Here is a 13,456-nt window from a genome sequence, read left to right as displayed (position 1 = left end):
CACCGGCCGAGGCGACAGCATTTCACCTCCAATCGGGTTCTCCACAAACCCAGTATACCGTAAGGAGAAACAAAAACCCGTGATGAACCCTCGTCTGCTTTCAGGGGCACTGATTTAGTTTAGGAAGCCGGGGGGAGCGTCTGTTCTTCAAAGAGGAGGGGGAGGCACAGACTCGCCAGGCCGCCATCGCGGTCTCCCGCGGCCGCGGCCCCACAAGGCGGCGTCGCGCAGCGCTCGGGAGCCTCCGCGCGCCGCACACTAGACCCGGCAGATACACGCAACCCTGTCACACACTTCCTGTCACGCGGCGGCCCCGCACCGGCGGGCTGAGGAGAAACAGCCTCGCGCTGCAGAGACGACTTCCTGTCACGGCTGCGTCTCGACAGCGGGTCATTGTTTAAAAAAAATTTCAAAAAAGGCAAACTGACGCACTGCGACGGATTCTTTACCCGTGAAGAACCGCTGTCTCCCTGTTTCCAAGCGTCCCTCTCGGTGACACTCGTCACCACACCCTCTCGGTGACACTCGTCACCACAGAAATACACTGAACGACTCCCGCCCCCGGCGTCGCGGAACGGAAGTAGGGAAGTGCGGCGCGGGTCCCGCCCCCTGCCCCTATCGTCCAATCGCTTCTGAGCAGCAGTGCTCCCGCCTTCCGGTCGCGTGCTCGACTTCCTCTTCCGGCGCGGTGGGCGGTGCTCCGTGCTGTGGCGCTGGCCGTCATGGCTGCTCTGCGAAGTGCGGCGGTGGAGCTGGGCTTCGCCGAGGAGGCGCCCGCGTGGCGGCTGCGCAGCGAGCAGTTCCCCAGCAAGGTGGGCGGGCGGCCGGCGTGGCTGGGCGCGGCGGGGCTGCCGGGGCCCGGGGCCCTGGCCTGCGGGCTCTGCGGCCGGCCGCTGGCCTTCCTGCTGCAGGTGTACGCGCCGCTGACCGGCCGCGCCGACGCTTTCCACCGCAGCCTCTTCCTCTTCTGCTGCCGCGAGCCGCCGTGCTGCGCCGGCCTGCGAGGTGCGCCCGGACCCTGGGAGCGCCTTCCCCCGGCCAGGCGGCCTCCCCGTCCGCGGCTTTGGGTGGTACGGGTGGAGGGGCGGGTCCCCGTGGCTCTTTAACGTTCGCAGCCTGACTCAGCGGTTATTATTATTTTTTACTTGAAAGTCAGAGAGGAGAGGCAGAGAGAGAGATAAGTCCTCCATCCGCTGTTTCTCTCCCCAGATGGCCGCAACGGCCGGAGCTGTGCCAATCCGAAGCCAGGAGCCAAGAGCTTCTTTCGGGTCTCCCACGTGGGTGCAGGGGCCCAAGGACTTGGGCCATCTTCTACTGCTTTCCCAGGCCACAGCAGAGAGCTGGATCGGAAGTGGAGCAGCCGGGTCTCAAGCCAGCGCCCATATGGGATGCCAGCACTGCAGGCTGCGGCTTTACCCCCTGTGCTGCGGCCGACCTTGGTTAACTGCAGCCGGCTCCAAGAGTACAGTCAATTGCTCCTTCCAGACAAAATTCAGCTTCTATATTTTTATATTCATCCAAAGCAGAGAGGGAGGTTGAGGTCTTCATACGCTGGTTCATTCGCCAAATGGTCATAACAGCTGAGGTGCTCGGTCCCCACGTGGGTGTCAGGGACCCAAGCACTTGAGCCAACACCCGCTGCCTCAGGTGCCTTAGAAGGGAGTTGGGCTAGCGTTGGGCCAGGGTGCCAACTCACCCTCTGATTATGGATGTGGGTGACTGTCAGACCTGTGCCATCTAGCTTCTGGATATTAAAAGCTTGCTTATCCCACCCCACCCCCCCCCCCCCAAGAAAATAAGCTTCCTGAAAGAAAAAAACTTAGCTTTCTCTCTTTTTAAAATGAGAGTCTTGAGTCTCATGTGAAATAAAAGCTGGAATATTAGAATCTTGCCCTGCTTAAGATATTTATAAGGTTTCTCTTCATTCTTAGTTTTCAGGAATCAGTTACCTAGGAAAAATGACTTTTACTCATACGATCCTCCTCCTGAGGATCCTCCCCCAGGGACAGGCGATTCTGTGTGTCTCCAGCTGAAGTCGGGCGCCCACCTCTGCAGAGTGTGTGGGTGTTTAGGCCCCAAGGCCTGCTCCCGATGCCACAAGGCCCATTACTGCAGCAGGGAGCATCAGGCGCTGGACTGGAGGATGGGACATAAGCAGGCTTGTGCACAGCCAGGTGAGTCCTCACTCTCCCTGAGTCTCAGCTCAGTTTCATGGCTCCTGTCAACCCAGATATTTTATTTACAGGATAATTTTTAAATTAGAAAAGATACATTGCTTTTCGGAATTGGTACCATGAGAACAGCTTTTATGGGAGAGGCTCTGAGTTTTCAGTCACTCAGTTGTGTCATCAGGCATTTAACTGGTGACCTATACTCTGAAATTAATTTAGTAGGGAAAACTGTTACCATAGGGAATGGGATGTAATTAGTTGCAGCACATACCATTTTCATCCCTGATGGACCATGTATGCAATGGTGGGTCCCATAAGGTTGAACAAAGCTGAAAAGTTACTGTTGCTTAGCGACATGGCTGCCCACATGTCATGCTGCAATATATTATTCACAGGTTTGTGGTGTGCAGGTGTGAGTAAGCCTGCACTGTCAGTCATGAAGTACAGTGTAATTAAATACAGCATATGACACTTGAAAATGACAACTGTGCTCATGGTTTTTAATGTACTGCACTAGCTGTTCTTCACTATTTTAGAGTGTACTCCCTCAACACTTGAAAAAGTTTACCATAAAACAGCATGTGTTTTAGGCTGTCCACAGCCTCACACTGCTCTGGAGTGCACAACAGGTTATGCTGAGTGACATGTATTGTTTCAGTGAGTATATGCTATGTTGTGTGCACAGTGAAATAATGACAGTGTCCAGAAAATGTCCGGTCATAAGCAACACATGACTGTGCTTTAGAAGTAGGAAATCATTAGACCATCAAAAGTGAATGAATACTAATGATGCTAATAATTTCTGTTTTAGATCAGTTGGACCATATAGTTCCAGACCACAAATTCCTTTTTCCAGAATTTGAAATTGTAATAGAAACAGAAGATGAGATAACGCCTGAAGTTGTGGAAAAGGAAGATGACTCTGAGATTGTAGAGAGCATGGGTAAGAATTTCAGAACTTTATTCACTGAGGGATTAAACAGCTTGAAAGGGTTCCGTATGTCAAGAAAAGAGTGGGAAGAAAAGATTCTCCCATTGGAAGCTGTCGCCTGTAATCTTTAGTGTTGCTGAAAGTGAATGCCCCCTCCCATACCTCTCTTCCTGGCATGTATCGGGTAGGTTCTCCTCCCTATTAGGACAGAGCATAGGATTCCAGAAATGTGAATTCCTCTGAGCGCCTCTTCTGTTCCTCAGGTGGAAGCAGTAAGGGTAATCTAGCACAGTATCGTTCTGTTTTGGGGACACTGTTTTGTCAATATCGAAAGTTCATACTCCAGTTAAGTGCCTGTGCTGACCAAATACCTAAGAGACTTGACAGGTAGTTAGATCATAGCCAGCACCTATTCTGTACTGAGAGTTGTTTGTACATGAGCACATTAAAATCCCGACAATTGGGCAGGCATTTAGCCTACTGGATAAGAAACCCATGTCTCAAACTGGAGTGCCTGGGTTTGGTTCCCAGCTGTGGCTCCTTACTCCAGCTTCCTATCAGTGTGGACCTTGGGAGGCAACAGTGATGGCTCAAGTAACTGGGTTCCTGCCATGCACATGGGAGACCTGGATTGTGCTTTCAGCTCCTGGTATCATTGTGGGCATTTGGGGGGAGTGCTTCAGAAATGGGAGTTCAGTCTCTTTAAAAAAAAAAAAAAAAAAAATCCTAGGGCCAGTGATGTGGCATAGTAGGCTAAGCTTCCACCTGCAGTGCTGGCATGCTATTTAGGCACTGGGCTGTGTCCTGGCTGCTCCTCTTCCAATCCAGCTCTCTGCTAATGGCCTAGGAAAGTAGTGGAAGATGGCCCAAGTGCTTGGAGCCCTGCACCTGTGTGGGAGACCTGGAAGTCCCGGCTTTGCATGGGCTCGGCTCTGGTTGTTGCGGCCATTTGGGGAGTGAACCAGCAGATGGAAGACCTCTTTCTCTGTAATAAATAAACAAATCATTAAAATTAAAAAAAAAAAAAAAAATCCTGACAGCAGCCCAATACCATAGAAACTCTGCCCTATTTTACAGGTGTGGAAATAGAGATCTGATCATAACGTGCTTTGATCACAAAACTTGACCCTAGGTCTTGGTGACGTTAATGCTTTTTTTGTGTGTGTGTGTGTGGGGGGGGGGTCAACATTTTTCTAAAAATATTTATTTGAAAGGCACAGTGATAGAGTAATCTTCCATCTGCTGGTTTACTCCCCTAACAGCCACAAAAGCAATCAGGACTGAGCCAGGCCAAAGTCCAGAGCCAGGACTCCATCTGCATCTCCCACATGGGTGGCAGAGGGTCCGAGTACTTGAGCCATCATCTGCGTCCCAGGCGCATTAGCAGAGTGGTAGATGGGAAGTGGGGCAGCCAGGACTGGAAGTAGCACTCAAGTACAAGCTGTGCATAGCACAAGCAGCATCTTAACCAACTGCTCTACAACACCTGCTCCAAACTTTTGCTTTTAACAACCATTAATTTAGAAGAATTTCAACTTCTGGTTTAAACATTCCAAAAGTATCTATATTTGAGTCTTAGTTGATGATTAGCTTTGGGCTTGATAACAGATTCGGTGGGAAGCAGCAGTGCCTGGCTAGGCAGGTGCTCACAGTCTTGTAGAGAAGGCCCAGAAAGTGTTTAGGGAAGTTAAACCCCACCCCACAAGACAACTAACCGAGCATAGGTGCCATGGGGACACATGTGAGGTCACTTCCTGCAAGAGGCCACTCGTGTTTTGTATGTGTATATTGATAGGTTTTCAGAAAGGATACATCCTGGCCAGCGCCGTGGCTTAACAGGCTAATCCTCCGCCTTGCGGTGCCAGCACACCGGGTTCTAGTCCCAGTTGGGGCACCGGATTCTATCCCAGTTGCCCCTCTTCCAGGCCAGCTCTCTGCTATGGCCTGGGAAGGCAGTGGAGGATGGCCCAAGTCCTTGGGCCCTGTACCCGCATGGGAGACCGGGAGAAGCACCTGGTTCCTGGCTTCGGATCAGCAAGATGCACCGGCCGCAGCGGCCATTGAAGGGTGAACCAACGGCAAAAAGGAAGACCTTTCTCTCTGTCTCTCTCTCTCTCACTATCCACTCTGCCTGTCAAAAAAAAAATAAAAAAAAAAATAAAAAATAAATTAAAAAAAAAAAAAGAAAGGATACATCCTGAAAATGCTTAGATTCAGGAGAGCGGGAGCGGTAGGGAGTTGAGGGGGATGAGTATAGAGGCTGGACTTTGAATGCCCCTTGCTTCATGAGATGTGACTGTGGGATGTCAATACAAAGTGAAACTAAGTTTTAAAAAGCAGTCCCTGCTAATCAAAAATAAATGAAACCATACCGTTGGTCACAGCCACACAAAGAAGTATTCTATATGACTTCACGTTAATCTGAAAGTACCTTCCTAATGAAATGTACTCCAGGAGTGAAAACTCAAAAGAATATATCAATGTTTTCAGGAAGCATATTGCTGGTAGTGTTGCTGTAGATATTTTGAGATGGTTGTCTGAGTATTGGCAGTATGTAAGATTAAATAGAAACCTTATTGGTCTGAATTTGTATTGTATCAGATATTTGATCCATTTGTAAAGGCTCAGGAAGTACAAGTGATTCATAATGGTGGGTGTTCCGGGTGTTTGTGTCTTGAAAGGGAACTCCAAGCTCTTTGGAGATTTGATTACAAAAGGGGCATAGGGATTGTTCACATAATGTGGGAATGTGGTCCTACCAGAACAATCACTGGGGTCAGGTCAGGACTCTGACATGTGGTGGGGCTTCTTTGACAAGGGATAGACAGCCTGAGCCCCACACGCTGACTACAGTGATTGGAACACATCTGATGTGATCCCAGTGATGGGTTCAGAATGATCCTTTTTTAAAAATTCAGTTATCAACTTTGTAGAATACTAAACAACAAGCTCTTGATTTTGAAAATTAGAAAACAAAGGGAAAGAGCCTGCTCTTGGGGCACATAACTGTCAGTCACTGAGGAAGTGATGCCTGGGGTTTCATTCAGAGAAACTGAGTTAAGGGATATACTGTTGAAGAGGCGTGAGACTTGAAATGATGGTGGTTCATTATGGTATTTCTACCTTTGTTTTAGAGAAAAATTTGAAAGGCAAAGTGACAGGGAAAAACAGAGTTACTCTGTCTGCTTGGTCACTCCCTACAGCTGAGGCTGGACCAAGCAGAAGCCAGTAGCCACAGCTCCATCTGGGTCTCCCATGTGGATGGCAGGGAGTACTTGGGCCAAGTATTTGAGCCATCTTCTGCCTCCCAGGTGTGTATGCAGGAAACCAGATCAGAAACTGAGTAACCAGCACTATGATATGAGATGTGGGCATCCCAAACAGGAGCTAACCTGCTGTGTCACAATGCCTATCCCACTATTTCTACTTTGGTATTTAAAATCTCCAAAAAGGAAGTGAAAACTGCTTTCTGGAGGTAGCTATGTCCTGGCTGAGAGTTGAATTTGAGTTCCCAGTGACAGGCAGGAGGAGGCAAGTGCCCTCAAGGGGGTGACAGTGAAACTTGGCTTATAGATGAGCTGGAGCGTGAATCTATAGGTCTCCATCAGACCTGACTGTGCCAGTGAGCACCATCAATATCTTCCATTTCTCTGACTCAGAGAGTATCAAGAGTACACTTTGATATACCTTACAAAGAATAAAGGATACACTGACAAATACCAGCCTGTTGGGACAGCAGTGATGTGATTCAGGGTGGCGGGAATTCCAGGAATGAGTGTGGAAAAGGAAATGGGCATTCAATGACTAAGTATACAAGATGGGAAAAGAAATGTGAAAGACATTTGAATACTTGCAGCTGGAGAGCAAATGGCTTACAGATGGCAGTGATAAGAAGGGTTCACATTTGCTGGGTACCCAATAATGTGAGCCCTTGACTTGGGTATATGATTGGGATGAAACCTGCATAGGCAATAATGTTTCGTTGTGTACCTAGAAGTGAGCACCAGAGAAAGCTGACTGTAGTCAGGATCCCTCAGCAGGTGTGTTCCTGTTCTTAACTGTTGGCATTGATTTTTCAGGAGAAGCACTTGAGGAAGAACTAGATTCCATGGCAAAGCATGAATCCCAGGAGGATAAAATTTTCCAGAAATTTAAAACTCAGATATCTGTTGAACCAGAACAGGTAAAACAAGCTGTCCCTCCTAGTAGGCTCTTTACAGGCATTGACTTAAGAGTGCAACCTCTAAGAAGTGACAGGTCTTTTCCTCAGGGGCCTTTATCAAAGCAAGCTTTTTTTTTTTTTTTTTTTTTTTTTAAATCTTATTATAGGAATCCTTTACACAGATGGGCCACACCAAAAGGTGTTTTGCAGTTAGGATCCACTTACTGTATATTGGAGATGCTATTTATCATTTTCTAAAAGAAAGGATTCGTTTTCTAAAGAAAGCACTGGGGAGGGGAGATGAATGAGATGTTGCACAAGAATTAGGCATCACAGGGGAGGAGGAGATTATTTTTGACAATTTTCACTGGCTTACAGAACAATATAACATTAAAACATTATTCCCATTAACTTCCCTCATTGTCAACATAAATCACTAAAGATAATTAAATTCCTTTAAACCAGTCACTGAGTCAAATAAGTATCCAAGTTTTATATTTTGTATTTATTTTTCCTTTTTTAATATTTATTTATTTGAAAGGTAGAGTGACAGGAGAGAGAGGGAAAGATAGAGAAAGTTCTTTGACTCACTGAGTCACTTCCCAGTTGGCCACAGTGGCCAAGTCTGGGCCAGACTGAAGAGCCTGGAACTCCATCTGGGTCTCCCACCTGGGTGGCAGGGGCCCAAGCCTCTGGACCATCTGCTGCTGCTTTCCTAGGCACATTAGCAGAGAACTGGATTGGAAAGAGGGGCAACCGGGACCAAACTGCTGGTGCTCCAGTGTGGGATGCCAGTGTTGCAAGCAGTGACTTAACCTGTGCTGGTTAAGTGACTGGCACATTTGTCACTTTTTTTTTTTTTGGACAGGCAGAGTTAGAAACAGAGAAAGGTCTTCCTTTTTCCGTTGGTTCACCCCCCAAATGGCCGCTATGGCCGGTGCACTGCGCGGATCCAAAGCCAGGAGCCAGGCGCCTCCTCCTGGTCTCCCATGCGGGTGCAGGGCCCAAGCACTTGGGCCATCCTCCACTGCCTTCCTGAGGCACAGCAGAGAGCTGGAGTGGAAGAGGAGCAACTGGGACAGAATCCGGCACCCCAACCAGGACTGGAACCTGGGGTGCCGGCACCACAGGCAGAGGATTAGCCAAGTGAGCCACGGCACCTGCCACATTTGTCCCTTTTTAAAAGCTGAAGGCTCCCTCTGTGTGTGAGGGTGACATGCCCTGGGCAGCATCTTGCACGTGGAGAATCAGGCAGTAGGCCCTTCACAGCAGATCCACTGTGTCAGGGAGTAGAACCCTCAACTGGGTCAGGTAACATTGTTGTATCCTCTTAAGTCACCTCAACTAATTGTTTTGAGGAAATGGAGAAGGCTTCAGTGGTGCTCGCTGACACAGCCAGGTCTGATGGAGGAATTAAAATGCCTTTGGATCAGAGCTCCATCAAGTGTAAGACCAGGCAGTTTGTCTAAATGATCTGCAGATGGTATTGCCAGTGGACACGGCGTGTGAGGTGCTGATAACGTCCTCATTGGTTTTTAGATTCTCAGGTATGGCAGAGGTATTACCCCCATCTGGATTTCTGGTGAAAAGATCCCTCAAGAAAAGGATATTCCAGATTGTCCCTGTGGTGCCAAGAGAATACTTGAATTCCAGGTACGATGGTAAATAACAGTGTCCCATGAGCCTTAGGTGAGTGTGGGATGCAGAAGATGCCCTTTAAGGAAAATCGCTCTGCCCCACCCTGGCCTGCTCCCTAAAGAGAACTGCCTCTTGTTTGAGTATTTGTGTTTGTCAATTTATTATTACCTGTTAGCTGACTTCTATAATAACCCTCTAGACAACCCTCCATCTCCTGGTGTGGATCTGTCATTATTTTAATGCCTCTGCTGTTACTTTTGCAGTTTTAAATAACACCATCTTTCCTTGTTCTATTAATTAAGGTCTTTGACCCCATACTTTGTAAGAGGAGTATTTTAGAGCCCGTACTGTTTAATTTTGGGTAGAAGCATTAAATGTTTTTTTCCAGAGGTATTGTTAGTATCAGAATCTACCGCATAGAATGAAAGTGCTCTTGAAATCCCAGGCCTTAAAAAGTTACATATAACATTTGATTTTTTTAGATGAAAAAGTGATTATGAAGACCATATCCAAGACTCTGCTTAGTTTTTCATGGAAAAAAAATTTTTTTTTTGAGATTCATTTATTTGGGCTGGTGCTGTAGCATCACAGCTGAAGTCGCCGCCTACAGTGCCGGCATCCAGTATGGGTGCCAGTTCAAGTCCTGGCTGCTCCACTTCTGATCCAGCTCTCTGCTGTGGCCTGAGAAAGCAGTGGAAGATGGCCAAGCCCTTGGGCCCCTGCATCCACCTGGGAAGACTCAGAGGAAGCTCCTGGCTCCTGGCTTCGGATCGGTGTAGTTCTGGCCATCATGGCCAATTGGGGAGTGAACCAGCAGATGGAAGACCTCTCTCTCTCTCTCTGCCTCTCCTTCTCTCGGTGTAACTCTTTCAAAGTAAATAAATCTTTTTTAAAAAATATTTATTTGTTTATTTATTTATTTGAAAGGCAGAGTTAGAGAGGCAGAGAGAGAGAGAGAACTTCCATCTTCTGGTTCACTCCCCAAATGGCCACAATGGCCAGAGCTACGCTAATCCAAAGCCAGCAGCCAGGAGCTTCTTCCAGGTCTCCCACATGGGCACAGGGGCCCAAGCACTTGGGCCATCTTATACTGCCTTCCCAGGCCATAGTAGAGAGCTGGATGGGAAGTGGAGCAGCTGGGACTCAAATCAGCACCCATATGGGATGCCAGCACTGCAGGTGGCGGTTTTATCTGCCATGCCACAGTGCCAACCCCATGGGAAAATCTTTTCTTTCTTTCTTTCTTTTTTTTTTTTGACAGGCAGAGTTAGACACAGAGAGAAAGGTCTTCCTTTTCTGTTGGTTCACCCCTCAAATGGCCGTTGCAGCTGGCGCACTGTGCTGATCTGAAGCCAGGGGCCAGGTGCTTCCTCCCGGTCTCCCATGCGGTTGCAGGGCCCAAGGACTTGGGCCATCCTCCACTGCCTTCCCGGGCCACAGCAGAGAGCTGGACTGGAAGAGGAGCAACTGGGACAGAATCCAGCACCCCAACCGGGACTAGAACCCGGGGTGCTGGTGCCGCAGGCAGAGGATTAGCCTAGTGAGCTGCGTGCCGGCCATGGGAAAATCTTAAAGCCAAGTTGAGGTGGTAAATTTGCTTCTACTGTGCTGTTTCAGATTAGCTGGGATGCTAAATCCTCTTAGATACAAATACATCAACAGATGTCCTCTTGTTTCATTACTCATAATCGGTGCTTCTTGAGTCATAGTAAGAACATCTATTCCAGTTTTGCTTAAGTAACAGTCACTCATGAACTGTCTCAAATGGAAGGAGACACCAGACAGAAGGCCAAATGAAGTAGACAGGGGGTTTTAAAAAAAATAGTATTAGGCCGACGCCATGGCTTAACAGGCTAATCCTCCGCCTTGTGGCGCCGGCACACCGGGTTCTAGTCCCAGTTGGGGCACCGGATTCTATCCCAGTTGCCCCTCTTCCTGGCCAGCTCTCTGCTATGGCCCAGGAAGGCAGTGGAGGATGGCCCAAGTGCTTGGGCCCTGCACGCACATGGGAGACTGGGAGAAGCGCCTGGCTCCTGGCTTCGGATCAGCACGATGCGCCGGCCGCAGCGGCCATTGGAGGGTGAACCAACGGAAAAAAGCAAGACCTTTCTCTCTGTCTCACTATCCACTCTGTCAAAAAAAAAAAAAAAGAAACAGTATTTTTCCATTGCTAGATGTGGTAACTGTATAATGTCTATAATCCTTCCTGTTACCATCCTGGCTGGGATGCTCCCTGCCATAAAACACCCTTCTGACTGTGTCACACCCCCTTCCCAGGTCATGCCACAGCTGCTGAACTACCTGAAGGCCGACAGCCTGGGCTGCAGTGTTGACTGGGGCGTCCTGGCCATCTTCACTTGTGCCGAAAGCTGTAGCTTGGGCAGTGGCTATGCAGAGGAGTTTGTTTGGAAGCAGGATGTCACAGACACCCCTTAAGGACATCCCAAGCCTCATAGGTGTCACGTGTCTTCTGTAGCTTCCAGTTCTAAGGCTCAGCTTTGTCCTAAGGAAAGGATTAAACTAGAAATAGAGGACCCAAGGAGTTGCCTGAATATCAGTGTAACAAAAATGTCCTGTTTTAGGGAATTAAATAAATTTTAGTACATCTACAAGGGAAGATATTACAATCTTCATGATACACACCTATGTGGATACCAAATAAGATACAGATCTAAATTGACACCAAGACACCATTAGAGGGGACATTGTGAAAAATTATTTACATATGTATATGTGCGCAGACATGTCTAGTCACCAATGAATGGCAGGATGAAGTGAACTGTCTTTACTTGTATGTACATTTATTTCTACGATTAAAACAGGTTATGTCTCTAACAACCAAATTTTCTCAGTCTGAGCATTTTTTTCCCCTAAATTTACAAAGTTAAAGAGAAAAATATTGGAGGTGGCTTCCAAGATGGTGGAGTAGGGAGGGAGCTTACTGCTATAGTCTAGAAGATTTTAAAAAGTGGAGAGAGTGTAGTTTCAAGGAAGAGTTAGGGAGAAAATGGCAGAGGAAACTCTACACAAATTAGACACGGGGGACCTATGTGGAGGGTGTGGATGCCCACAACACAGGACCCCAGCAGCCAAGAGCTTCCACTACTGCATTGGAGAGTGAGGTGAGACCAGCAGCCCTAGCCACTGGCGATAAAGCTGCAGGAAGAACATAGAGGGAACCTGGCTTGGAGCCCCATGGGGGATAGTGTACCTGACTGAAGTAGCACCTTGACAGTAGGGACTCCATTTTGGAGAACCTAAGACTCCATTCTGGGAGGTGCCCCCCCACACCATGAGACTCTGGTCTGAAACTATGATCTAAAACAGTTAAACAATAGCAGTCTACTACATCACACTTGGCAGAGCATAGAAACCCCCAGCATGATCACTCAAGCTTGGAAGTGGATAGGCTACACCTGGGTTAATAATGAAAATGTAATTTGTCTATGTCCTACATATGATTAAAACCAATACCTGGATTAATGTCAAGATTATAATTGGAATTGTTAAGATTGTAACTGGTATTGTCAAGATTATAATTGATACTAGTTTCACATAGGTTTTAGGTCAGCTTGACCCCAGTAACCATGTATTCCCCGCGATCCTAGCAACCATGTATTCCCCTCCTGATTTTGTGGTTTTTGCCTTTATAAACCCTGTTGCTTTGGGCTTCAGGGTCAAGAGTTCTTTAGGGCATGAGCCCACTCTCCACCGCTGGCAATAAAGGACCATCAAATTTGATCAATGTGTGGAGCTCCTTTGTTTGCACTTGCTCAGGTACAACATGACAAACTAGAGGAGGAAAGAAAAAAAAAAGAGGGGCACATTTCTCCCCCTATCACCTTGCAACAGCATCCTGTAAAAAGCCGATAGAGCAGGTACCACTTTGGACATATGTGACCGCTGAGCCAGCTCATGTCCGTGCCCAGTAACCAGCAAAGTCGAGACTCCTGACTGGTGGGGAGAACTAACGGTTTGAGTGCTCATGACTGGGAGGCTTGTGTGCCAGGAATGTAAAAAACAGGCTGTGTGTGAGGGCTCACGGTGTGGCTGGGACTTTGGGCCGTCACTGTTGGAGACTCCATAAGCTCAGGGGTTCCTGGTTACTTGGTGAGAGACATTGCTGGGAAATCTGAGCTCACACTTAGGACTGCACAGATCTATTGTGTGGTTTTTGGGGCAGAGTGGACAAATACTATACCCACTGGGACTAGTGTTCAGGCACTGGTCACCTTTGAGGAGGAGTTCAGCTGAGTAAAATAAACCTCACCTCATATTTAAAAAAAAAAAAATTACCACTCCAAACCTGGGTGTATCACCTCAGACACGCCCTTCCCACTGGAGAACTAAACGGCTCCCTGGCCACACCCAGCACATGCTTCTAGATATTCATTGAAAGCTGACACTCCACTAATCTACAGATGCATTGTACAAAGATGAAAGCCACCACGGTGGAAAAAAAAAAAAAAAAAAACAAGAAACCAGAGTGTCTCCACAAATGCCAAATAAATGCACCAATTCAAAAAACACAAATAAAGAAAACAATGTGATGCC

At 47.6% G+C, this 13,456-nt stretch overlaps 1 protein-coding gene across 2 annotated transcripts; it reads left to right on the top strand.

Annotated features, from left to right (window-relative positions):
• The first annotated feature begins 708 nt into the window (after positions 1 to 708).
• On the top strand, positions 709 to 12,654 carry PDCD2 (programmed cell death 2). 2 transcript variants are annotated; one of them, XM_062187064.1, is made up of 6 exons: positions 709 to 1,005; positions 1,932 to 2,174; positions 2,983 to 3,114; positions 7,182 to 7,285; positions 8,804 to 8,917; positions 11,180 to 12,654. In XM_062187064.1, exons 1-6 carry the CDS (start codon positions 723 to 725, stop codon positions 11,336 to 11,338), a joined length of 1,035 nt encoding a protein of 344 aa, XP_062043048.1. In that variant the 5' UTR covers positions 709 to 722; the 3' UTR covers positions 11,339 to 12,654. The 2 variants fall into 2 exon arrangements, with proteins under 2 accessions (XP_062043048.1, XP_062043049.1); XM_062187065.1 differs by lacking the exon at positions 11,180 to 12,654 and adding an exon at positions 9,385 to 9,771.
• The last annotated feature ends 802 nt before the right edge of the window (positions 12,655 to 13,456 follow it).

Source organism: Lepus europaeus, chromosome 3, assembly GCF_033115175.1.
Source record: "Lepus europaeus isolate LE1 chromosome 3, mLepTim1.pri, whole genome shotgun sequence".
In the NCBI taxonomy this organism is placed as follows: domain Eukaryota; kingdom Metazoa; phylum Chordata; class Mammalia; order Lagomorpha; family Leporidae; genus Lepus; species Lepus europaeus.
This window is presented reverse-complemented; position numbering and strand designations above follow the sequence as displayed.

Excerpts from the sequence above, each read along its gene's own strand:
- PDCD2 (XM_062187064.1), top strand. The coding sequence starts at position 723 with ATGGCTGCTCTGCGAAGTGCGGCGGTGGAGCTGGGCTTCGCCGAGGAG. Across the intron at positions 1,006-1,931 it reads GTGCTGCGCCGGCCTGCGAG|TTTTCAGGAATCAGTTACCT; the intron begins GTGCGCCCGGAC and ends CTTCATTCTTAG. Across the intron at positions 2,175-2,982 it reads GCAGGCTTGTGCACAGCCAG|ATCAGTTGGACCATATAGTT; the intron begins GTGAGTCCTCAC and ends TTTCTGTTTTAG.